Raw genomic sequence first — 23,463 nt, 5'->3', positions numbered from 1 at the left:
ATTAAGCAGGAGACAAACACAATTAATCAGGAGACAAATACAAGCGATTAGGAGATTGGTTGGAAAACCGGACCACCAGAGGGACAGCTGTGCTTCACTGATAGCCCTTTCCCACCGACAGGGAACCAGCTCCATTTCCATTCCCGAACCATCATTTGAACCGCTCGGGAACATTTCCACTCAACAAAAAAAATGTGGTTCTCTGTGATTGGATACAAACACTGATGTGTCAACATGACCCTGTGCTTCCGATAGCGTCTCAGCAGCCTCGGTAGACTCTTGTAGCACTCCATTGATGGGTGAATGAAAGGGGATATCACAGCAAGTGGTCACATCTCTCTCTCTCTCAACTGACCTCTGGTGAGACGCTGTGGTCATCTGTGGCCATGAGTGGAGGTAGAGGGACGTAGACAGTCTGTAAGCTCTGGGAAGAAGATCTAGTGCACGCACGTTCTATGTCAAGGAGGAACGAGGCGCTACAAAATGAGTTCTGTAGGATGACAAGACTTCTCGGAACCTTCGCTGCTCTTCTTATTTGAAGCGTTGCGTGAGGCTGAACTTGCGTGAGGCTGAAAAAAAAAAAAAAAATGTGTGTCTGCATTAATGAGTCCTGAGGCTGTCGGTGACTGCGTGTGTGTGATGCTGACGTCTCAGATCTTTCAAAGGCAAGCAGGCAGCTGATGAGAGGTAGGAGTGGAACTGAGGAGACTGCAGAGCTGGCATTGACGCACAGTAAGCACAAACTAGGCCTGGGTAAAAAAAAAGAAAAAAAAACAACCTCAGAACCCAGATCATGCCCTCACTGGTGCAGGTCATACTTGAAAGGTTTCCGGGCTATGTGTGTGTGTTTTTGTGTGTGTGTGCAATAAATAATTCTTTGCAAAAGTCGGCCCTTTTTTGAAGTTAAAAACAGGAATCAGCAATCATGGTGTAATTATGATGGCATTGGGCCACAGGCTTTCACTTATTCCTTCATTTCACACGCAGTGCAGATAACTTTGAGGCACAGCAGCGAGCAAGTCAGGCGGCCCCGCTGGTTAACCCCACTGAAAACTCTCGCTTGAGTTCTCTGTAACCCACGATGTGCTGGTCTACTTCACAGCGTCACCATCGGCCCTCAGGGCGTCTTGGTGCACCAGAGAAGAGGATTCTAAAAAAGGGCTCTAGTCTAGTCACATACGATTAAAAGAGCTGGAAGGAGAGCCACAAGCAGACAGGGTCTATTTGTGAGAGAAAAGTCTCCCCACTTACTCACTCTCACTCTTTCTTTCTTTCTCTCTCTCTCTCTCTCTCTCTTTCTCTCTCTCCCTCCCCCCACTAACTGGTTACATGTCCCCTGAAAGTATTTAGTGAAAGTCCAGTCTCCTAGAATCTCATTAAAGCTCGTTGCTGTCGAAGATGAATGGGTGGTGGACGCCACGTTTGCCATTTCTAGTGCACTCGCCGTGGGGCTTCTTTCCAAATCCAGGACAGTCATGGTGGAAAAAAAAAAAATACCAGAGGCTCTCTCTCTCTCTCTGGTTTTCCCTATTTCTCTCTCTTTCCCCCCCCATGACATCACTGCGCTCCTATTTATCCCGGTGTCATTGCCAGAAGGGTTGCAGGGCTCTGGCCAGTTGGAATCCTCCGCCGTGGCTTACATCTCGCATCAAACACGCAACTAGGTCACGCTCCAGGCTATCTGGAGGTGTGTCTGTGTGTGAAAATAAATGTGTGTTGGTTAATGTGTGTTTTTCTTTTTCTTTTTCTTTTTTTTTAGAGAAGAAAAAAACAGAGAGACTGTGCACTGTGTGCAGGTGTGTGTGTGTGTTTGTGTGAATGGGTGGAGTCCAAAGAGGAGTGCTTCACAAACAATGCAGCCTTACTCCAACAAGCACATTCAAGTGTGCATGCCGGAATATACATAAAACACACCAACACACACAGAGTGACATTAGGAATTAACAGCATTATCTGTGTTGCTAAAGCAGCAGGGATTTTCAGAGAGGGATTTAAAATAGCACCACTGCCACCAGTCCTCTGACACCAGCAGAACATGACCGAATTCCAAAGAATCTCTAGAACATTCCCCAACCCCTCGCCAAATTGTCTTTGTTCCGCGCCGTGCGGTGGGGATGGAAGGAACATCAATAATCGGTTGTGGCTTCCGTCCCGCTTAATGAGTGTTAATTGATATATTAGAAGTTAATTGACTGGCTGTCCGGGAGCTAATTGATCGTTAAGAGCGCTGGGATCAGGTGGCGCAGACAGATGGAGAGAGACGGAGCTAAATGCTGAGGTGGTGTCTGAGGAGAGGGACTGTGTTTGTTTTTCTTTGTTTTCTTTGTTCCTTCCAAGACACAAAGGCAGTGTGATAAACAGAAAAAAAAAACTCCCCCTAAAAAGAAAATTCCAAATCCAAGGTTTTTAAGACACTGGAATAGTACAAGAATGAACTATTTTTCCCTCAATGCACTGAAATCTGTTCTTGAAAATGCATGGTTAGCACATGGTTAGTGTGTATATGTGTGTGTGTGAGTGAGTGAGTGATATTAGCATACAGTGTGTGTATGTGATTTGTGTACACTAACCCGTGTGTGTGTGTGTCTGTTTTTTTTTTTCTCTGCTGGGCAGGACTGCGAGCTGGCGATGAGATCCTGCAGCTGAACGGGAAGGCGGCGTCGGCCCTGGAGCTGTCGGACATGCAGGCTGCGTTCGCTCTGCCCTCGCTGGCCCTGAGAGTCAGCACGCTCCCCGCCGTCGAGCCGGGCCACCTGTGCCATCGGCCCCCCCGCCGCACCGAGCACGACGACACCCTCTGCACTGACATCTTCTCCCAGAACCAGGGTGAGCCGTCCACACACACACACACACACACACACACACACACACACACAATATGGCGAGTGTGGGGGGTGTGCGTGTGTGTGGTTGGGGAGGGTGAATCTATTTGTGTGTGTGTGTGTGTTTGTGTCCTTGGATTCTTTTGAAAGTCGATCAGAAATGTTGGTACACCGTTTTGCTGTTTATTTTGGCTAATTGGACAAGGTTATCACACTGGCAGTTACCCACTGCCTCCCCCCACCCACCCACCCCCCGCACTCACCAACTGCAGCACACAAAGTATTTTTAGTGACTCTTTTCGATGCAGTGTTTTGTGACACCTAGTGAGAAAGGCACGGATGAAGCTAATGTTTGTGTGTGTGTGTGTGTGTGTGTGTGTGTGTGTGCGCCTGTCCTTCCTGCCCCTGTAGAGGAGATCCTGGACGAGGGGGCTGGACTGGCCCCAGAGAGCCTGGATGACGGCCTGGGCGACGGATCCATCCTGACCAGCGACAGCCCAGGGGACAGTCTGGAGGATGAGCTGGACGCTGACACATCACCTAAGGTAAGGTCACACAAACACACACACACACTCACTCACACACACTGAACAAAAGAGGCTGTTTGTCCTATTGTTGAAAGTCACCTGACCTGTCATAGCTGTGGGCGTTAGTGGTGTGGCTTGTTTGGATGAATGTGTTATTTTCCTTGAGTTTCATCTCTGGTCGACCCTGTGGTAAATGAGAGGTCAGATTAGCTGCTAGACACCACTGAACTGCTAGCTAGAGAGAGAGAGGTTATTTTTCAAAGGCTGTCACACTGGTAACATTCAAGCCATTTGGAGGATCTCTCGTTTTTAGTCTTTAGGGCCGTTCACACCAAGAACAATAACCATAACAGTAAAACTATTGATCTAGCTCATATGTATAACAACGTTCACAGATAAGCTGTAATGATAACGACATGAGGAACGATATCGTTGGAGATCACTCAGAGCGATTTTGGGAGCAATAAAAAGCTGACAACCAATAAGAATCCATCATATTTATGCCAACTCATTCATCAACGCGAGGAGAGACTTCCCTTATCGTTGGTCAGTGTGGACGAATTTATCGGTATAGTTATAGCTATCTTTATAGTTATAATTCCTGGTGTGAACGGCCCTTCTCTAGATGGAGACTGACCTATTAACCCTCTGCAGGAGGCTACAGATTTAACGGTATGGATCGACTGTGTCTGCCTCTCTGTAGTGGTTACTGTTTAAATGACCTTATTCAGGTCACTGGGTTTATTGCATCCCAAGTAGCCTGATCTGGGGAGATAATGGGCAGTAAATGGCTTGGCTTTTTGCGTGTGTGTCAGCGAATGACCTCTGGTTTAAGGTCATCTGATGGTCTGTTGCAGAGACTCTTGACAGATGGGAGGGCGATCTGGTCGTCTGACATGCATATCTCCACACGGTCTCACTCAGTCTGGAGGACACACACATACACGCACACACACACACACACACACATACATACACATACACACACACACACACACACACACACACACACACACACACACACACACACACACACACAGAGACAGACAGACAATAACACACACACACACACACACACACATACTCAGACAGACATCTTCTCATTCTGTGTTTTGTGAGCATACAAAGAGAATGATTGACACTCGGTGGCAATATCACATCCCAGAGGGGTGAGCAGGGGTCAGCCAGCGGGGTTTGACCAGTGGGACGGACTTGGGGGAGGGGGGCACCTCCCATGAGGATTGTCTGGACGTCTGCCCTAACCCACTTCATTACCGCACAGATGAAAGAAGAGAGATCCTCATCATAAGTCAGGATTTGTGTGTGTGTGTGTGTGTGTGTGTGTGTCGTAAGGGGTTGCCAGGCTTTAGCCCACAGTGCTGAGCTGAGCTGTGATTCAGTCGGCCAAAGCAATTTATCTCCGTTCACAGAGCGAATCTGCGGCTGTGCACTGATACCGAGTAAGCATACCCTTACTCTGCTGGATAAAGCAAATATTTCCTAATGCTTTTATCACCATTATAGCACAAGTGGCAAAATATCCTCCCCTGTGCTTGTCTATGCTAATCCCAGTTCTTCTCCACACAAGTCCGAAGAGGATCCATGATATGGATCACGTGCAACACTGTCTTTACACAAGTGCACGAGCAACAAGAGACCAACAGCATGAATCCTGGATGAGTGGTGGTGATTTTCTCTTTTTTTTTTAAATATGCGCAAAGCTGGTTACGTGTGTGTGTGTGTGTGTGTGTGTGTGTGTGTGTGTGTGCGCGCACATATCAGTGAGCCGTGGCTAAGCGTGAACGAGAGAGACTGAGCTGTGTCACCGTCCAATTTAGATTATGTCCCATTTCATCCTGCTGAGCGCCGTTGATTTGCCCAAATCGCCGCGCGGCTGCCAGACTACAGTGTCCACGCTTGTCAGTCCGATTAGCACCTTCTCCCGCTGACGACCGCTAACTGCTGTAAAACAATTTTCCAAGAGCCCAATCAGTAGCGGGCAAGGTAACCAGGGTGACGGATTAGGCTTTGTTTGTTTATTTCGTTTTTTGCCAGGGTTTTCTTTGGTGCTTTTTGGGTGCGTATGTTGTGGTTAAGTGCATAAATGGCTGGCTTGGTCATAGTCATGGTTTGGGAATTGTCCCCAGAAAAATAGTCATAGTCTGTGTTCTGCTCGACTTGCTTGAAACAAAGCAATTGTGTTGCTAGACCCCCCCCCCCCCCCCACACACACACACACACACACACATACACACACACACACACACACACACACATACACACACACACACTCACACACACACTTACACTCACACACACACACTTACACTCACACTCAGATTTCTTTGTCTTCTTGGTCCTCCTCCTTCTCGCTTTCGCTCTCTCTCCTTCCCTTACCCTCGCCCTCGCCCTCCTTCTCTCCATCCTTCCTTTTCTCTCCTCTTTCTTGCTCTCTCTCCCTCCCTCCCTCTCTCTCTCTCTCCCTCCTGTCCTTGTCTCTCACACTGGCCCTGCCAACTTCCTGTTCTAAATAAAGGGAAGTGAATAATCAGGCTGTCTCTGTGCTCTGTGCGCTGCATCATGCCATCTGCTGTGGAGACACACATTTAGCCCCGGATAATTCACCCGCACTCTGCCAGGCTCGGTGACTGGCACTACCCACCCTCTCTTTCGCACCCTTGCTGTCTCTCTCTACTCTCTCTTTCTGTCTCTCTCTCTCTCTCGCTCTCTCTCTCTCTCGCTCTCTCGTTCTCTCTCTTTCTCTTGTATCCTTACCAGCTTGTCTCTTTCCAGCCGCATTGCTCTCTGTTCCTCTGTCCTCTTTTACCCCCTACTGACTGCTGTTCACAGCATGCCCACTGTTTTACTTCTCTCGCTCTCTCTCTTCTCTTCTCTTTCTCTCTTTCTTTTATCTCCCCACACACCCTCTCTCTCTCCTCTCCTCTCTCTCTCTTTCTCTCTCTCTCTCTCTTTCTTTCTACCTGCCTCTCTCTCCCACACTGGATTTGCCACACATACCCTCTCTCTCCTCTCCTCTCTCTCTCTCTCTCTCTCTCTCTTTCTCCCTCCCTCCCTCCCTCTCTCTCCCACACTGGATTTGCCACACACGCCCTCTCTCTCTCTTTCTTCACGCTCCTTTCTCTCCTCTCTCTTCTCTGTCTGTCTGTCTGTCTTGTCTGTCTGTCTCTCCACACTCCCTCATTTGGCACCTTGTCTCACGCGCCTCATCCCTGTGCTTCTGTGTGTTGGCCTCGTCTCAGCTCCGCTACTCTCACACACATTCGTCTCACATTTGTCTCACATGGAATTCCGTTGAGTCATTTGGGCGTCAGGCTGTCCGCGACACATCGGCCTTTTTTCTCGCCTTACTCGCCTGACCGTCTCGGTCTAGACACCCAACGGCGGCAGCTGGCCGAAAGCGTATTTCTTTTCGAATTCTTTTTATACTTTTTTTTTTTGGAGCGCACACCAGTGTGTGTGTGTGTGTGGGCTGTCTTTGTTAAAAGTCTGAACTTTGCTTTCTCCAGCCGTATTTGTGTGCGTGATGTGCATGCTTTCTCCATTCTTCTGGCAATTGTCTCTCTCTCACACACACACACACACACACACACGGCAGCCTTTCGGTCTCCCTCTCCAGACGTTCGTGATCAGAGTGGCTGATTGAGTGTATCACAGCAGCTGCAGCAGAGCACACGTCTCTCTCGTTTGCTCACCTTTGGCACATAAGAGGGAACAGAGGGAGGTGAAGGAGATGAGGGTCTGTGTGAAACAGCTCTCTCTCTCTAATCGAAGTGATTTCTTCCTCAATTGAAAACGCACAACCACTCCTAGTAGTTAATGGCTATGTGATTGGGGCTCTGAGTAGCCTCTCAAAGTAGTTTTTATTTTTTTTCAAGAACAGTATTGAATGCGGCGGCCTGTGGTCTCTCACCTCCCTCTTTCCCTCTCTCTTCCTGTTCTCTCACCTCCATCCCTCTCTCTTTCCGTTCTCTCTGTTTATCCTTCTCTCTTTCCTTTTTCTGCCATCTTCTCCCCTTGTCTCTCTCTCTCTCTGTCTTTACATGTCTTGCCTCTCTCTCCCCCCCTCTTTCTTTCTTTCTCTTTCTTTCTTTCCCCATTTGTCTTGTAGACAGTATTCTGTCAGTTGTTTTTCCTGCCTGTTTTAGGAGGGGGGGGAGGATCAGTTGAACAAGAGGCGGGGGCATCTCCTAATTATCCCTGCGTTCTAATCGCTCGATTATGTGTGTCGATGCAGATCGTTGAGCGCTGATAAATGACTGCCTGAAGTGCGGCAGGAGACGAGACGAGTGCAGAGACAAAAGCACCGCGGGACTTCATTATTTTCACCGTTAATAACGACTCCTCTTCCTCTCCTCCCTCATCCTCCACCTCCTCTCCATCTCCCCACTGCAACACACACACACACACACGCGCACACACACACACACACACACACACACACACACACACACACACACACACACACACACACACACACACACACACAGACGCAGCCCCCCAGCCTAAACACTGTCCTTGACAGGTGGAGCTGACTTGAACAAAGAGGATTTTTGGGGGTATATAGGATTTGTAATATTAGCTGTGTATGGTGTAATGATATATGGGTTGTGGTGTCTGTCTGCACCTCTGTTGCGTGTAGGTCTCTCCCAGTTGTATTAGGTGTGTGTGTGTGTGTTAAGGATGGAGATTCTAGGGGTTTCCCAAAATGAACAGCGCTGCTTAATTGATAGGCATGGTTATGTGGCTCTGTTGTCCATTTAGGTGGGTTTTGGTAAGACATGGAGGCCTTTGTGACTCTCTTTCATTGGTGCTGAATGTGCTGTACCCCCCCCCCCCCCCCCCCCCTGCACAGTCTGATGCCTTTCCCCAGCACACTCACCTTTCTCTTTTCGTGTTCATGTGTGTGTTTGTGTTCCCTCTGGTGTCATTTCATGACTCTGCCACTAGAGGGGGTTAGGTCCCACTGGACTTGGAGGGACCACTTGTGTCTTTCCATGGTGTAATGTGGGACAGCCAGAGGATCTTTCAGTCATTTGAAGATTTGACTCAGATTTATGTGCTGTCTCCTAGTTCACTAGTCGGCACAATTCACCCCCTATTGTTCAAAGAACCTTTTAATCTATAATGTTAAAGAAACATACCTTAGGCTGAGGTGCAAATCTGACTCAGAAATGGGCTGTTCCTCCAGTCATCGTTCTTCCGATATGAAAACAATGTGGCTAATTATTAATGGAATGCTGTAATAACACTTTGCGCTAACTCTTAACAGCTCTGGCGTGCTGGAACATCCCTGTGATGCAGCATGTGTGCTTTGGGGATTGTCATCAGCCTGAGCTTTTCTTGGGGCAGAACGAGAGAAAGAACAAAGGAATCTCTAAACTGCATATTTAGAGGCATGCTTCATCCTGTTCATGTGTTAATGAAGCAGTTACATCAGTGTTCATCCAGTGCGGGGGAAAACCAGCTATACAGTACATACTGTACATACCCATTCCTGACATATTACCCCATAGGACCCGAGGTGTCCTCATGGGTAGAGACGACTGATCTGTGATTGTCTGTGATTGTCATCTAAAGCCTACCTTACGCTGACAGACTTGTTTGACATGATTTGGGAAAGATTCTTGAAAGATTGTAGTGTTTTGAGTAAAGCTTGAATGAGGGGTATCCGTTAAATGACTACAATCTTTCCAAAATCTTTCCCAAATCTTGTCCAAATCTGCCAGTGTAAGGTACTGTAGGCTTTAGTGAGGCGGCTTTTCTGCAAGTTCTCACTTTTCTGACTCTTCGAGCCACAGCGTAGACTTTAGCGGTTGCACAACAGTTCCACCTCCATTGGATTGGTGTGAATGGCACATCCACCTCAGTCAGAGAGCAGTGATGGCATTAGCGCGGTTCATCTGTTCAGTGTTATATGAACTTGGCAAAAACAAGTCCTGGGATCCCACTTCACCTTCTCTGACGGGTACTTCATCACTGTGTTTGACTTCTCTCTGCCTGAAAGATGCCGTTTGCACACTCTATGTCTATCAGAATGTGTATGCATGCTTCCAGCCAACAGAGAAGGCATTTTCAACATCATGTAATGTTCCTTAGAAGTTCTCCTAGTGTGAGGCGCAGATGTGTTTATGTCAGACAGAGTTTTGGATGTAGTGATGTGATCATTGTCATAGCATAAAAAGTACATTTTTAGAATATAATGGGACTAAATGTAACTGAATGGAAATTTTACAAGAATATGTTTTAATCAGCTTATTTTTGGTGGTTGTTGTTGTAGTTGTTTATAGCCATGTACATACCAGGACCATACATTCTTTATCCTTCAGCATACACCCCTCATATGAACTGAATCTGACCATCAGGTATAGCATGTTAGAGTGCATGCAGTGAGTGTAGCCGCCAGCACAAGACGAACAGCAGAAAGGTAGCAGGAGAGGACTGTGATTGTTTTTAAGGCGAACAAACAGGTCTAAAGTTAGTGTCTCCTGCCCTTAGGAGAACATCAACTTTCCTGTCTTCCTGTCAGCTTCTGCAATGATATGCCATGTGTGTGAAGATCCCCTTAGCACAAACAGACCCAAGTTGCCCCAGCAACTTTTCCAAATGGCTGTGCTTATAGGCAAATAGGCGTGGCATTAGCAGACTCTCAGATAAGAGAGGGTCGGTGTCAACAGTGGTGGTGATCTCAGCCCTAATACCTCCAGAAATGTGAGCTCTCCAGCTCATTGGTGTGTGTGTGTGTGTGTGTGTTTCTGTGTGTGTGGCAGGGAGGGTTGGGTGTGTGTGTGTGTGAATGGAACATGCGTGTATGTCAGAATGTGAGATTCCAGTGGTGGTGCGGGTTCTCGGGAACAGGTTGTAACTCGTCTGCCCTTTCCGCCAAATCCCAAGCTGTGGCTGAGCGCGCTGCACACTAGTGGTTTTGCTGTATGCTGTGAGGATGGAGGTATGGCTGGTTTTTATGTGCTTTCTGTGGCCGTCACTTGTTTTGTACTTGGTTCCGCACAGTAGCTGTGTCGGTGCACTTTTGGCCTGGGTTTGGGAATGTGCATTGCATAGCCTTTTCTGTTGTTGTTGTTGTTGTTGTTGTTATCATTGTTTTTGATGATGTTTCAATGGCAAAGAACAGCACTGTTGGATATTCCTGACTCCTTATGCTTTATTGCATTGATTAATGACAGTCAGGCAAAATTCTACAGCCACAAAACAAATGTCAAGGTTTTACGCAGTGTGGCTCAGATACAAACTGTTCCAATGCTGTGACCATGTGTACATGTCACCTTCTCCTTTTCTGTTGACCTTTTCATTCTCATGTTGGACTTGGAATCAGATGTGAAAGGTGTTGTTTTTGGATGTGCAACTGATGGCATCATTGGCAGTATAGATTTGGCTTTTTTTTTATTTCACATCACCAGTGGCTGTAACTAGTCCTTGTCTTGAACCACTTCCTTGCCTACTGTAATTTCCTGTGTATTAGCCGCATTTGTGTTTTGTGCAAAAACAAAACTGTATTAATGCCATATTAACTGCCTCTGTATTTTAACCTCATAGCTGACGAAATTTTGCAAAATTGATGTATAAATCGTGGCTAATAATGGCAAGATTACGGTAAATTCGCTGCCCTTAATTGGGACTTTGACTATTTTCAGTGTCTTTTGGCTCTTTGTGTCCAGCTAGGCTCACAGCACCCTGATGTGTGAATGGAGGAGTGTGACTCCTTTAGGCTTCGGGCTCTACTAGCCGCTGGTGGATGCCTTTCTTGCCGACTCTGGGCATGACTAAGTGTCTTTACCCGTGTCACTTCAATAATGCTTTCCACTGTCTCTCAGCAGCAGAGGTTCCACAGTGCCTATGGTTCTGTCTGCTTACTGACGGCTACTTGCACTGCATTGTACTGCTCTTTGCCAGGCTGTATTACCCTCAGCAGAAGGGGAGTGTATGTGTGTGTGTGTGTGTGTGTGTGTGTGTGTGTGTGTGTGTGTGTGTGTGTCTGAGGGGAGTAGCGACATGCCACCGTGAGCTTTAGCTCTACTAGCTCACACCCCTCCCACCCGGTCCTCCTCATCCCCACTGCAGATGTGATTATTATTGTTATTATTCCCCGTGCACTGATCTGCCATCCAGCGCTGAAGCTCAAATCCATCCCCTCACAGCCTCCGAGAGGGAGGGAGAGAGAGAGAGAGTTGGTGAGACTGGTGGAGAGAGAGAGCAAAGAGAAAAGAGAGTGAAGAGAGAGCAAGTGCAGGGGGAGAGAGAGAGGGAGAGGACGAGGAGAGAAGTGGGGGAGAAGGAGAGAAGAGGGGAAGAGGGCAGAAGAGCAAACAGGATGGGAGTGGAAGCAGTCTTGACACCGAGGGCGTTGCTCAGCTGATAGCGCGGGCTCCGACCGGAGTCGGGCGAGGAGAAGCGACCTCTCTCCGCGCCTGGGGCTCGTTCCGTTCCGTCACGCTGCGACAAAGACACCCGTGAGACTTTTCTTTCTCACGCCATCCGGCTCGACCCAGACGATCCGATAGCTGGCAGGAATCGCGTCGGGTTCCAGGGGCGGCGCGAGACCCCGTGTGACCTGGTCGACCTTCAGGAAAAGTTACGCAGGGGGGCAGGTGGGCAGGCGGGCAGGCGGGCAGGCGGGCACTGGTGCTGGTACTCCAGACAGAGCCATGTCTCTGCTCAGGAAGAACAGGAAGAGCAAACGCTCCTCCGAGTCCATCTACGACATGCTGCAACTGGTGAGCGCACATCCCTCTGTGTGTGTGTGTGTGTGTGTGTGTGTGTGTGTGTGTGTGTGTGTGTGTGTGTGTGTGTGTGCGTGCGTGTAAGAGAATGACAGTTAACAGTTAGTGGGTGTGTACAGTACGGTACATTTTTGTGGTATTGTATCGCTGTCTCACATAATCTCTTGTTATAAATACCTCTGGAAAAAAATATCCGGGAGCAAAATATAGCCGTTGTGTGTGGGAGGGTTTTTTTAGTTTTTTGGGGGGGATCTCTGCCATACGCTTTGTGTTGAGGAGCTCAGATGGGCTGTGCCCACCAAGCACACCGTGATCCAGAACTCTCTGCCGTCCTCAGCCTGTCAGGGCTCATCAGAGCCGGGGCTGCGCGACGGTGATTAGTTTCCCTGTCAGCGTGTCTCTTTGGCTTTGACGGAGGGGTCCGCCGTGCGCCACTCCATCTGTTCCTTCCATGCCGCCCTGTCCCTCTGCATCAGTTCCACCTCTGTGTGTTTTAGTAATTAACCTTGTTGTGAGTCTAACAGCTGTGTGTGTGTTTGTGTGTGTGTTTTGGAGGAGGAGAGCTGGGATTAGGTTGATGCATACATTTGCTGCACTTTTTAATGTACTGTATGGCAGTGCTGCTGGATCACCTTTTGCAAGCTCTCTGACTGTTTTACATTTTGGAGGGTGGGATGAGTAAGAAGTTGATGATCGAAGTGTTTGGCATTGAAACTGGTTATTTGACATTTGATTACGTAAGTGTATGTGTGCGTGTGTGCGCACGTGTGCGTACTTGTCTTTTGTGTGTGTTTACATTTGCTTGAGTGTGAGAGCAGCAGACTTGCCAGGATCTTCGTGCTCAGCAGAAAAGGTTAAGTATTTGTTGTGGAAAATCCTGTTGATTCGTAGACATTCAATCATGCTTGTCCAAAAATAAACATAAATAGTTCACCAAATGTTGGTGAAAATCACATGTCTACTGGAAGAGGCCGTTCATTTTTAGGAAAGGAAAGGTACAGGGTTAATCCATCTCCATAGTAATTGCCACCTATTCTCAAAGATGATTGATTTATAGAAGTTATTTTAGCCTTTCAATTTCAGTTAGCCTAAGTGTAGACACACTCACACGCATCATGAAAATGCTGTGGATGTTTCATCTAATCCATTTATGCCATTTCATCCCTGAAGAGAATGTTTCCCACTGTGTCCTTGATGAGATTCGTGTTCTCTTGTTTTATTCACAAATACATTTATTTTATGTTATTCTCCCTGACTTAATTGTCCATGGCATTTGTGCTCAGTTAATTACATACTGGTAATGAAACTGCTGCGTCCTGATGGGAATAGCTGGGGAACCTGCTCGTCTGCATTCCCTATCTATCACTGAAGGGTCAGGCAATCAGCATTGGGCAGTTCTGCTGTTGAGAGATAGGCGCGTAGATAGTCAATCGCTGAGCCTCTGCATTGCTGGTTGTTTTCCTACCCTCTCTAGGACTCAGGATCAGAGCAGTACATTTCCAGTGGAGTTGCATCAGTAGCGTCTTTGTTTTCGTCTTGGGATGGTGTTCTAGGTCTGACACCCTTTCTGATCGCCTCTGTTTGCGCTCCCCCTCCGTCTTAAGGGACGGGACTTGTCTTTATCTCTCGCTTTATCTCTCTCTCTTTTCTTTTTGTTTGTGTTCTGTCCATCCAGAGCACGGAGCAGGTCGCCACTTTCTGCCGGAGCCTCCACGACATGAATCCTGCGGAGCGCCCGGCCTCGTCTTCGTCCTCCTCCTCTTCCTCGTGCACGCCGAGCCCCGTCTCGCCCAATCCCTCGCAGACCGCCCTGCGCCAACTCCCCGACGCCGTCAAGCTCCGCCACGTCATCTGTGAACTGGTGGAGACGGAGCGCACTTATGTCAAGGTGAGGCTTGGCTTCTGTAGCCTAAAAGAGGTTGGTTGGTTTGTTTGTTTGTTTGTTTGTTTGTATGTATGTTGTGACACAGATAGACAGATAGAGTTTGTGTAAGTTGATTTCTATGTGAATCACCAACAGTGTACTGGTGTGCCGTCTACTATCTTAAAGGTCCCATATTTCACCTCTTTTTCAACACGTCAAAATAAACCTGTGGGTTGCACAAAACGTGTAATCTGAGAGGAATTTTGCGCAAACAGCTTCAGGGACACATCATCAGCAGCTACATTCTTGCCAGTGTCAGTCCCCAGTCAGAATAGGCTATTTCTGGGGCCTGTTGCCTAAAATGCAAATGAGCTGCTGTTGGCCACGCCCCAGTCCAGGACTGATTCAATGTTTGCGTCAACGGATAGCGTGGTCGAAATCCATAGGCTGTAAAAGATGATACGAATACGAATCGGCCGATGACGCAGCAATGGAGAAATCTCCACCAGAGAGCATCCAACTGCTCCGCTCTAGAATCTTTGGTAGGAGCATTCACAATTCCTTTATTGTGATGTCTCAACAAGAGAGATTTCTGATTAGCTCACAAAAGCGCATGGTTTCTCAACTAACTCACAAAAACTTGTTTTGTTTTGTTTTGCACCTGGAGTGTTCCGAGCATCAGAGACCCAAATGGAAGTACCAAAGCACAGAAAATTGTTGCATAATAAGGACACTTTAAAGTAGATACTGCTCTTGTGTGAACACTACTAAGTAATGATTTAGGTACAATCAAATCCTTTGGTCATCAGATCTAGTCCCATACAAAACTACAGAATGGACCTCCCCTCAGGTATATGATGTGAGAACTAATGGCAATCCAAATTTTAATTTAACATGAGACTGAGAGACTATATCAGACATTTGAGACTAGGACACCACACACACACACACACACACACACAACCCAATAAAGTGCTGCTTTGTTTCCTCAGGATTTGAAGTGGCTGATTGAGAAATACCTGACACCTCTTCAGAAGGAGAGCTTCCTAACTCAAGATGAGGTAGGGTATACATTGGATCAACTTTTTTTCAATACATTCAACCACATACACCATCTAAATATTGTCAGACAGACAATGTGTGGGTCAGGATTTGATCATGAAAAAGAATATAAAAATGAGTAGGGCGGTCAATTTATGTAAGAGACCTTTAAATGGATTCAGGTTTAGTTGGATGTGATTTATACCCAACATTCAAGTGTTGTTTCTTCAGGCATGTTTTCTCGTTGATGAGATACATTTGCTTATAATGACCCGATGATGGAGAATGCATTATAAAAGCATTGACATTTTCTGCATCATTTCCAGTTGGATGTCCTCTTTGGAAATGTGGTGGAGATGTTGGAGTTCCAAGTGGAATTTCTCAAGACGCTTGAGGACGGAACCAGACTTGTGCCAGATTTAGAGAAGCTTGAGAAAGTCGATCAATTCAAGGTAGATGCATCCTCTCAATATCCACATATTTTTGAGAAGCTTACAATTGATTTGTCTTGCTGTTGAATTCTAATGTTTGAATACTTTAGTTTAACGTTTGTGTTACTATTTTCATGTAGGTTGTTTCATGTAGAGTATTTTCATCTATCTTTTAACCACTCCTGTTGTTCTCATCCACAGAAAGTCCTTTTTTCCTTGGGTGGCTCTTTTCTCTACTACGCAGACCGCTTTAAGATCTACAGCGCTTTCTGTGCTAGCCACACCAAAGTCCCCAAGGTCATCGCCAAAGGTAATCCCAGTGGCCCCTTTACTCTTCTGATTGCTGTTCAAACAGCTGAATATACCATAGAGGGAAAGTTGACTCCTTGGGGAGCCTCTCTGTCTCCATAGGTTATCAATTTATATTAATATTTTTCACATACAGTACGTTAGTAGTTGTTCCCCTGGGCCACAAGTTTGTTATGTATATAGGTGAAATCATTTAACTTTAGAGTTGAGAGATGTATGATTAGATGAGAGAGGTTTGTAAGGGCTTAGGAAAGTGTGAAGAGGAGAGCGATAGAGAGATTGAACTATCTTTCTCCCAGAGGGACTGAGAGATGCAGAGAATAAAGTTGATCTCCTGACTCTAAATGCAACATTGGCATTCATCCATGTAGTATTCTCTCCATGAAGTTGCGTAGGTCATAACCACTTCCACTGCTCCATAAAACACTGCATCAATGCCGGGCATTTCAGATCCCATAAGACTCCACTTCAGCTACAGTGTACTTTGTTCAGGGGTTAGTCCATGGACACCTTTCTTTAGTGACGTACCGTCATGATGGTGGACTATGCATCTGTGTCATTAAAACCAGAAGGATTATAGTGTTTGCAATCCTGATCATTCTCCAGATACAGTTCATTTAACAAATGGATTCCGTGTGTGTGTGTGTGTGTGTGTGTGTGTGCAGCCAAGACAGACCCCGATTTCAAGGCCTTCCTGGACGAGCGCAACCCCAGGCAGCAGCACTCCTTCACGCTGGAGTCGTACCTGATCAAGCCCATCCAGAGGGTGCTCAAGTACCCCCTGCTGCTCCGCGAGCTCCACTCCCTGACAGACCCTGACAGCGAAGAGCACTACCACCTGGACGGTAAGCACTGCAGCATCCTTAATTCTTTCTTTCTTTCTTTCTTTCTTTCTTTCTTTCTTTCTCTCTCTCTCCCTCTCCCTCTCCCTCTCTCTCTCTTTGTCTGATTAGAAGCACACTCTCTCTCTCTCTCTCTCTCTTTGTCTGATTAGAAGCACAATCTCTCTCTCTCTCTGTCTGATTAGAAGCACAATCTCTCTCTCTCTCTCTCTCCCTCCCTCTCCCTCTCTCTCTCTCTCTGTCTGATTAGAAGCACAATCTCTCTCTCTCTCTCTCCCTCCCTCTCCCTCTCTCTCTTTGTATCAACTGTAGTACTTGACCAAAACATTGTTGATTTGTGTTTGTCCACTCGTGTAGTTGCCATGAAAGCCATGAACAAGGTCGCCAGCCACATAAACGAAATGCAGAAAATCCACGAAGAGTACGGTGCTGTGTTTGACCAGCTGATCAACGAGCAGAGTGGCGAAAGGAAAGAGGTGAGTGTCAGCTCTCTCTGTCTGGAAAGAAAGAGTTGGTGAATAATATTCTGTTCAGGAAACCATATTCTGGTTTTCAGCAGTGTTTGGACAGACCAAATGTATTTTCTTGAAGCTCAATGTGTGTGTGTGTGTGTGTGTGTGTGTGTTTGGGTTGTTTGTGTTTCAGGTTGCTGATTTGTCAATGGGTGACCTGTTACTGCACGCCACTGTTGCTTGGATCAATCCGCCACCTTCTCTCATCAAGGGGAAGAAGGAGCCGGAGTTGGCTGTATTCGGTAAGTGTGTGTGTGTGTGTGTGTGTGAGTGTAGTCATTTTAACAATGACAAAAAGGCACCCCTTTCCCAGAACAGCATCTGTTTTATTCATGGACCTTGTCCCATCCAGTGATGGTGACCACAGTCCCACACATCAAAGTCTAACCCACCAGAGGGGTGCGCTGGCTTTGAGAGAAAAATAAGCATTCGGTCCAATGGCTCTTAAGGCATTAATATTGTATTTACTGCTTTCAAGGGCTCCCCATGTTTCCTCAAACACTGACCTGAAAAGCACGTAGCCCTCGGCCTCTTGCTGTCCCTCTAGCCTCAAAACCTTTGAAAGGCTTGGCACGATGTGTTTCTCCAGCTACATTTTAAATTTCTCTCCCTCTCCCCCTCTCTCTCTCTTTCTCTCTCTCTCTCTCTACAGTGTTCAGAACGGCGCTGGTTTTTGTGTACAAGGATAGCTCCAAGCACAAGAAAAAAATCGTAAGTGGGCCTCTCTATCACACTTTGCCGGGCAAACTGGCATATTATTCCAGTGAACTCCACATGGCATGATGTGGTGGCATATTTCATTATAAGAATGATCACAACGGCATATTTCATCATGAGTGATCACAACGGACTATGCTATAAAAAAGCGTAGCGTGGTTGATGATGGCTTCTCAGCCCGTGATTTGTGTCACGGTGAACATGCGCGGTTGTGTTGTCCGTCCCCCACTCATGCATGTTTCTGCGTTGTGTCTCAGGGAGCATCTCACAGGGTGTCCACGGCTGACGAGAAGGACCCCATTCGCTTCAGGCACATGATCCCCACAGACGACCTCCAGCTCAGGAACCTCGGCAGTACGTTCCTTCTCCTCTGCTCTCCGAGCCAGATTCATTCATCATATGTTCACTAGCAAAGGCTTATGGATTACACTATTCTGAGATGTACAGTATGAACAGGTCCACCGTCAGTTACAGTACATTCAATTCAGTATGTTGAGAGATGATTCAATGTATATGGTCATATAATGTATTAGCCGTGTTGCTAGTTTACGTGTACTCCCTGAAAACAATACTTCAGTGTTACTGTCTTCTCTGATACTCCCCTTGTACTGAGTATTTTGAGTAGTTTTTTATATACACACCTCTTTATAGCTCTGTTCTCACATTGAACATTCTGTCAGTGATCTTGCATGTGTTCCTGGCGTGGTCTCCATTAAACGTTCCTCTTGGGTCATGTCTGGAGAACAGTCTTTAGCTCTCCCAGTTCTCCCCTCTATCTTTCCGTCTTTCACACACTCTGTCCCCTCCTCTCCCATCATGTTCACACACACACACACACACACACACACACACACACACACACACACTGCAAGACCTCAGGAGGATTATCTTCCCTCGCTGGGGTCAAAGGGCAGGACCCGAGACTCTCCGTGCCGTCATGTTTTGGAGTTCGTTGCACTCTCCCTTACCCTTGAGGCCTAAACTAAGGATTGAAATGTTCCCAACGTGCGGGGATTCTGGAAGGCGCCCAGCTTCCTCCTCTCACTCCCAGAGTTTTGACAGGGATTATTGGAGCCTGACGACGCTCTTCCTGCCTGAGAGACAGCAGTCTAGTACTGAACACCGATGACTTGCAGCTGTCTGTAACTGTAGATGCTGAACTGAATTGTGTAAAGTGTATTCACATGGAGGGAGATAGCCAAACTAGACATGCACGCATCACTGCATTTGTGTTTCATTCAAGTCAGCAGTGGTGTGTGTGTGCGTGTGTATTTTGTAGGAGTTGTAGGAAGTAGAATTTGTTCATTGTGTCAAATGATTTGAAAATACTGGTAGCTGTGCTGGTGTGCTGAAGTGTGTTTTTGTGTCCTCTCAGATGCCGATGGGACAGCCATGTGTGAGATTGTGCATGTCCGGTCCGAGTCGGAGGGCAGGCCAGAGAGGACGTTTCACCTGTGCTGCAGGTGAGCCTTACAATATTTACAAAGGACGTGCATACACAGGAGTCCAGGTGCTTCATTGACCTTATCGAGACCAGAGTCTTCACAGTGACTGTGAAGTTTGATGCTTATCTGAATTAACTTGCTGGTGACCTGTTTTATTCCTATTTTGTGTATTTCATGTCTAGCTTTTATTCTTGTTATGTGTATTTTATTATACACTGTAAAGCACTTTGTAATTTTATCTGTGAAAAGCGCTGTACAAATAAAAAACGGACCTATTAAAGTTAGTTAATTACTTACTTACTTACTTACTTGCTTATCAAAAGCCGCTTCTTGAACACAAACCTCTCCATCTTGACCGCAGCTCCCCCGACAGCAAGAAGGACTTCCTGAAGACGGTGCACTCCATCCTGCGGGACAAGCAGCGGCGGCAGCTCCTCAAGACGGAGAGCCTGCCCCCCAACCAGCAGTACATCCCGTTCGGAGGCAAACGCCTGTGCGCACTCAAGGGAGCTCGCCCTACCATGGACAGAGCAGGTAGGAATAGAATGACCGCGTGCTGTCATTGAGCGAGTCTGGAGAGGTGCAGAGGGCTAATGTGTGCTCATGGAAAAATATATTAATGACGTTAGCATATAGCAGTGCTAACAAACTGCATGGCTCTATGCGGACATGTTTAAATCACTAAACACAATAATTACCTTTGTACAGATGATTCATGCATATATGTGTTACTGTTTGTACACTAGTTTTATAGTACACTAGTAACTCTACAGTTTTCTTTTTAATGTAGTTATTGATTAACGGAACCGTGTATGTATGTAGGTATGTATGTATGCACTTTAAGATGGCACTGTCAGCACTTTCTGGTGTTATGTTATACAGTATGCGATGTAGCAGCCTGTTTGTCCAAGACAAATTTCCCTTGGGACACAATAAAGTAATCTTAATCTTAATCTTAATGTGTGTCTGTTCTGCAGTTTCAGCACCAAATCGAACTCTGGGACGGAGGAAGATGGTGCGGAACCGCTTCACCATTGACCGGGATGTCATTTTTGACGACGACGACTCGAACCAAAGCACTGACCACGACGTGGACTCGGCCACGCCGGTACCACCTGAGCCTGCGTCGCAACAGGAGCCCGCGCCGCTATCCCACAGCGCACCTCCGCCCCCAAAGGACACGGAGCGCTGGGTCGAGCAGCAGTTCGACCTCGGCCGCTACGGCAACCAGGTCAAGGAGACGGACATCCTCAGCGACGACGACGACTACTGCGAGTCGGTGAGGGGCCCCAGCGCAGAGCCGTCGGCCGAGTGTCCACTAGGGGCGCTGTCCCTGGGGCAGGAGGGCGGCGAGAACGGGGACGCGCACCCACCGACCCCCGCCGCCGTCGTCCCCGAGAGGACCCAGGGACCCCTGAAGCTGACCCCGCTCAGGAAGCAGTGCGCCGTCGAGGGCGTCTCGGAACACGACCGCGAGGTCATCTGGGTGCGGCGGGACGACTTCGGCAGCCCCAACGGAGACGTTTTCTGAGAAAAAAGCCGAGGGGAGTGAAAATGTCACGGGACAGAGATCCAAAGAGAAAGAGGCAAAAAAACAAACAAATAAACAAGCAGAAACTCGGACGCTTTTCATACCGTACTGTATAGACGCTGGACGGAGACTCAAAGGGGACATTATGCACTGGGAGCAGATATTCCCACGAATCATTTTATCTTTTGACCTGAGCATACAGCTACCCATCCACCACCCGCACAATAGTCTTGACAATCCCACCGCCAGCAAATCCTCCCAGTGTCACAACCGAGTCAGCTGGCTTCATTTCCTGTGTGTTCCTGTACAGGAGAAAAACACGCATGCTGCTAAATCCATTTCATTGGAACAACACAATACTCATGACCCCTTACACAGTCCATTGCTTCAGTGCGCATTTGTATGTCTTTATATCGGAATCTTATGTAACATTAAATGTACAGTCAGGCTAATGAAATGGGGGATGCATGCTTTGGTCCACAAAGACTGCCTGGCAGCTGTTCTTCCACTTGAAGATTGTTGTTGCCAAAATGATGCTTTTATACAGATGTGGCTCTTTTTCCCCCTGTTTCTACTCACACGTTCAGATGTGTCATCCTAGTCATTCTGAAGGGCTCTGACAATACTCGCTTTTGATTTCCCGGGGATTGGGGCTATAGACTGCTGTGTACAGGTTCTGAACTGTTACATACAATTCATGGTTGTTTTACCGGCCTCTAACTTGTACCCTGGAGATCTGCCTAACGGCTGGAAGACTGCAGTCAGAATCAAACACATGAGATTCTTACAGAGTCTGAATGGCTTGAGGTGTGTGTCTGTGTCTGTGTCTGTGTGTATGTGTGTCTGAGTGTGTGTTCCACTAGGTCTGCAGCTAACTCCTTAGCCGTTTGGCAGATTCCCCAGGCAGGTACCAGTTCAGGTGTCCCTGCTGTGTTGAGGTCCCTCTTAGTTAAATCACTGAGAACACATAAGAACTGCATCTGTCTTATCGTACAAGCATTCCAAAGTATGTTATTCCATCAGAAATGTATATATGTGATTTGTTTTCTTTTATCTCTAGCTGAATTTCTTTGTGCATTGTTGTTGTCCCCCCTCCATCATGTGTTTACATCATATCCTGCAGTCCAGTATTATCCACTCATTCTTACTGAAGGTAAGGAAGTCATTCTATAAGTCATTACTAATCCTGTTTTACTTGAACTGAATTTTAAGCCTGTTACAAGCCACCTGAATTATACTCAGAATGGGATGTTTTTGGACTCGGTAAGCAGGCACTCTTGTCTTATGACTTTCTATCTGAAACTGTTTTTATTAACCTGCCAGTTAGTTGATATACTGTATAATGTGACACAGACTAGTGCACCTTTTGGATGTATCAAACCTGCACTTAAATCTCAGTTTTTCCTCCCCAGCACAGTCTTTTTTTGTTTCGACTGTCACCAAAATGAGGACGTGAAATGCATTTGATGCCTTTTTGCTTGGATGTTTAGAACCTTTTGTGGTAATTTTGTAAAATGAGTTGTGGTTTTGTCCCAAGATGTTTGGCTCAATAAATACTGAAAGACAGAGTATATATTTTCCACAATCTTCAAATTGTGATGAGCAATCATATTATCCCAGCTAAATAGCAATTTTAGAGCAGTACGGCACATGCTCATTAGGTTGTCCAAAACTCCTTGAAATTATTACCTTTTCCCAATGCATTTTTGAAAGGTGTTCTTACATAAACTGTGGATATTTGTTGTAAATATTATTGTACTTCTCAATAAATGTTATTAAACTATTGGTGTGCTTCTTCCGTGCTTATTAGTTATTTTGGTCATGTAAACTATATATTTATCAATTACTTATTTAGAAGTAATATTTAGGATGTATGAATAGTATGGAATTGCTGATGCAGATTCAACAAACCCTATGTTTTATAACAAAATAATAAGTACCTTGGAAAGACCACTAGGTGGCACAAATGGCACTGGTTGTCTTTCCTCCATTAAGGCAAAACAGGTGACCCTCTCGTATGGATTAATAGAGGGATCATTTAAAACCACTGCATATCTACAGAATTATCAGATCGTTAAGTAGCGTGATTTAAGAATGGAGATTATTAATGTTCCCAGTAAACAAACAGAAAAATATCCAACCACGAGCTTTCATAAATTATGAATTATATGTTTCCTGGTCGTGACCTTTCCTAAACCACAGGGGTCTTACAGTATAGCTGCATTAAAGCCAGCAGGCTACATTTGTTTAAGGTTAAACAGTTCAAAGAAAGGATTGGTCACACGTTATGCCAACCAGCTAAGTTGTCTTTTGCTTTAACTATACAGTATGTGTGCCTGCCTGTGCATATGGCAGTTGTAGGTGAGAAGTGAATTAAACCAGAGAGGGTTAAAGCGGAGTAATGAAGGATCTCTGATTAAACTATCCTCTCCCACGTCACCTGTCAGGTCATCAGTGTTGCATAGCAGTGCCCATAAATGTTTTTTTCCAGGGCTACATGTCTACATTCATGTCTTTATAGTCCATTCTAAAACTGGACTCCCTTATCGTAACCCTTATTAAGTGGAATGTACACAACAGGTGAGGCTGAGTATGGCAGAGCTCCCACTGAAACTGAGTTTTTCCAGGAAGAGATTGCAACAGCACCTGATTTAAGTCTGACTGCC

General features: G+C 46.4%; 1 protein-coding gene across 2 annotated transcripts in view; it reads left to right on the top strand.

The window, feature by feature from the left end:
• Positions 1-22,580, top strand: part of tiam1a (TIAM Rac1 associated GEF 1a) — a 64,337-nt gene extending 41,757 nt beyond the window's left edge. For both annotated transcript variants that reach the window (XM_062536402.1, XM_062536403.1), the window contains exons 14-27: positions 2,614-2,826; positions 3,234-3,367; positions 13,781-13,993; positions 14,962-15,030; positions 15,337-15,462; positions 15,643-15,751; positions 16,416-16,595; positions 16,950-17,068; positions 17,238-17,346; positions 17,757-17,815; positions 18,079-18,175; positions 19,197-19,284; positions 19,628-19,800; positions 20,244-22,580. In XM_062536402.1, the coding sequence (XP_062392386.1) occupies positions 2,614-2,826; positions 3,234-3,367; positions 13,781-13,993; positions 14,962-15,030; positions 15,337-15,462; positions 15,643-15,751; positions 16,416-16,595; positions 16,950-17,068; positions 17,238-17,346; positions 17,757-17,815; positions 18,079-18,175; positions 19,197-19,284; positions 19,628-19,800; positions 20,244-20,797 (2,243 nt within the window). In that variant the 3' untranslated portion in view covers positions 20,798-22,580. The remainder of the gene's footprint in view (positions 1-2,613; positions 2,827-3,233; positions 3,368-13,780; positions 13,994-14,961; positions 15,031-15,336; positions 15,463-15,642; positions 15,752-16,415; positions 16,596-16,949; positions 17,069-17,237; positions 17,347-17,756; positions 17,816-18,078; positions 18,176-19,196; positions 19,285-19,627; positions 19,801-20,243) is intronic.
• The last annotated feature ends 883 nt before the right edge of the window (positions 22,581-23,463 follow it).

Source organism: Sardina pilchardus, chromosome 5, assembly GCF_963854185.1.
Source record: "Sardina pilchardus chromosome 5, fSarPil1.1, whole genome shotgun sequence".
Classification (NCBI taxonomy): domain Eukaryota; kingdom Metazoa; phylum Chordata; class Actinopteri; order Clupeiformes; family Clupeidae; genus Sardina; species Sardina pilchardus.
Note: the sequence above shows the minus strand (reverse complement) of the source record. Positions and strands in the feature narration are given on the sequence as shown.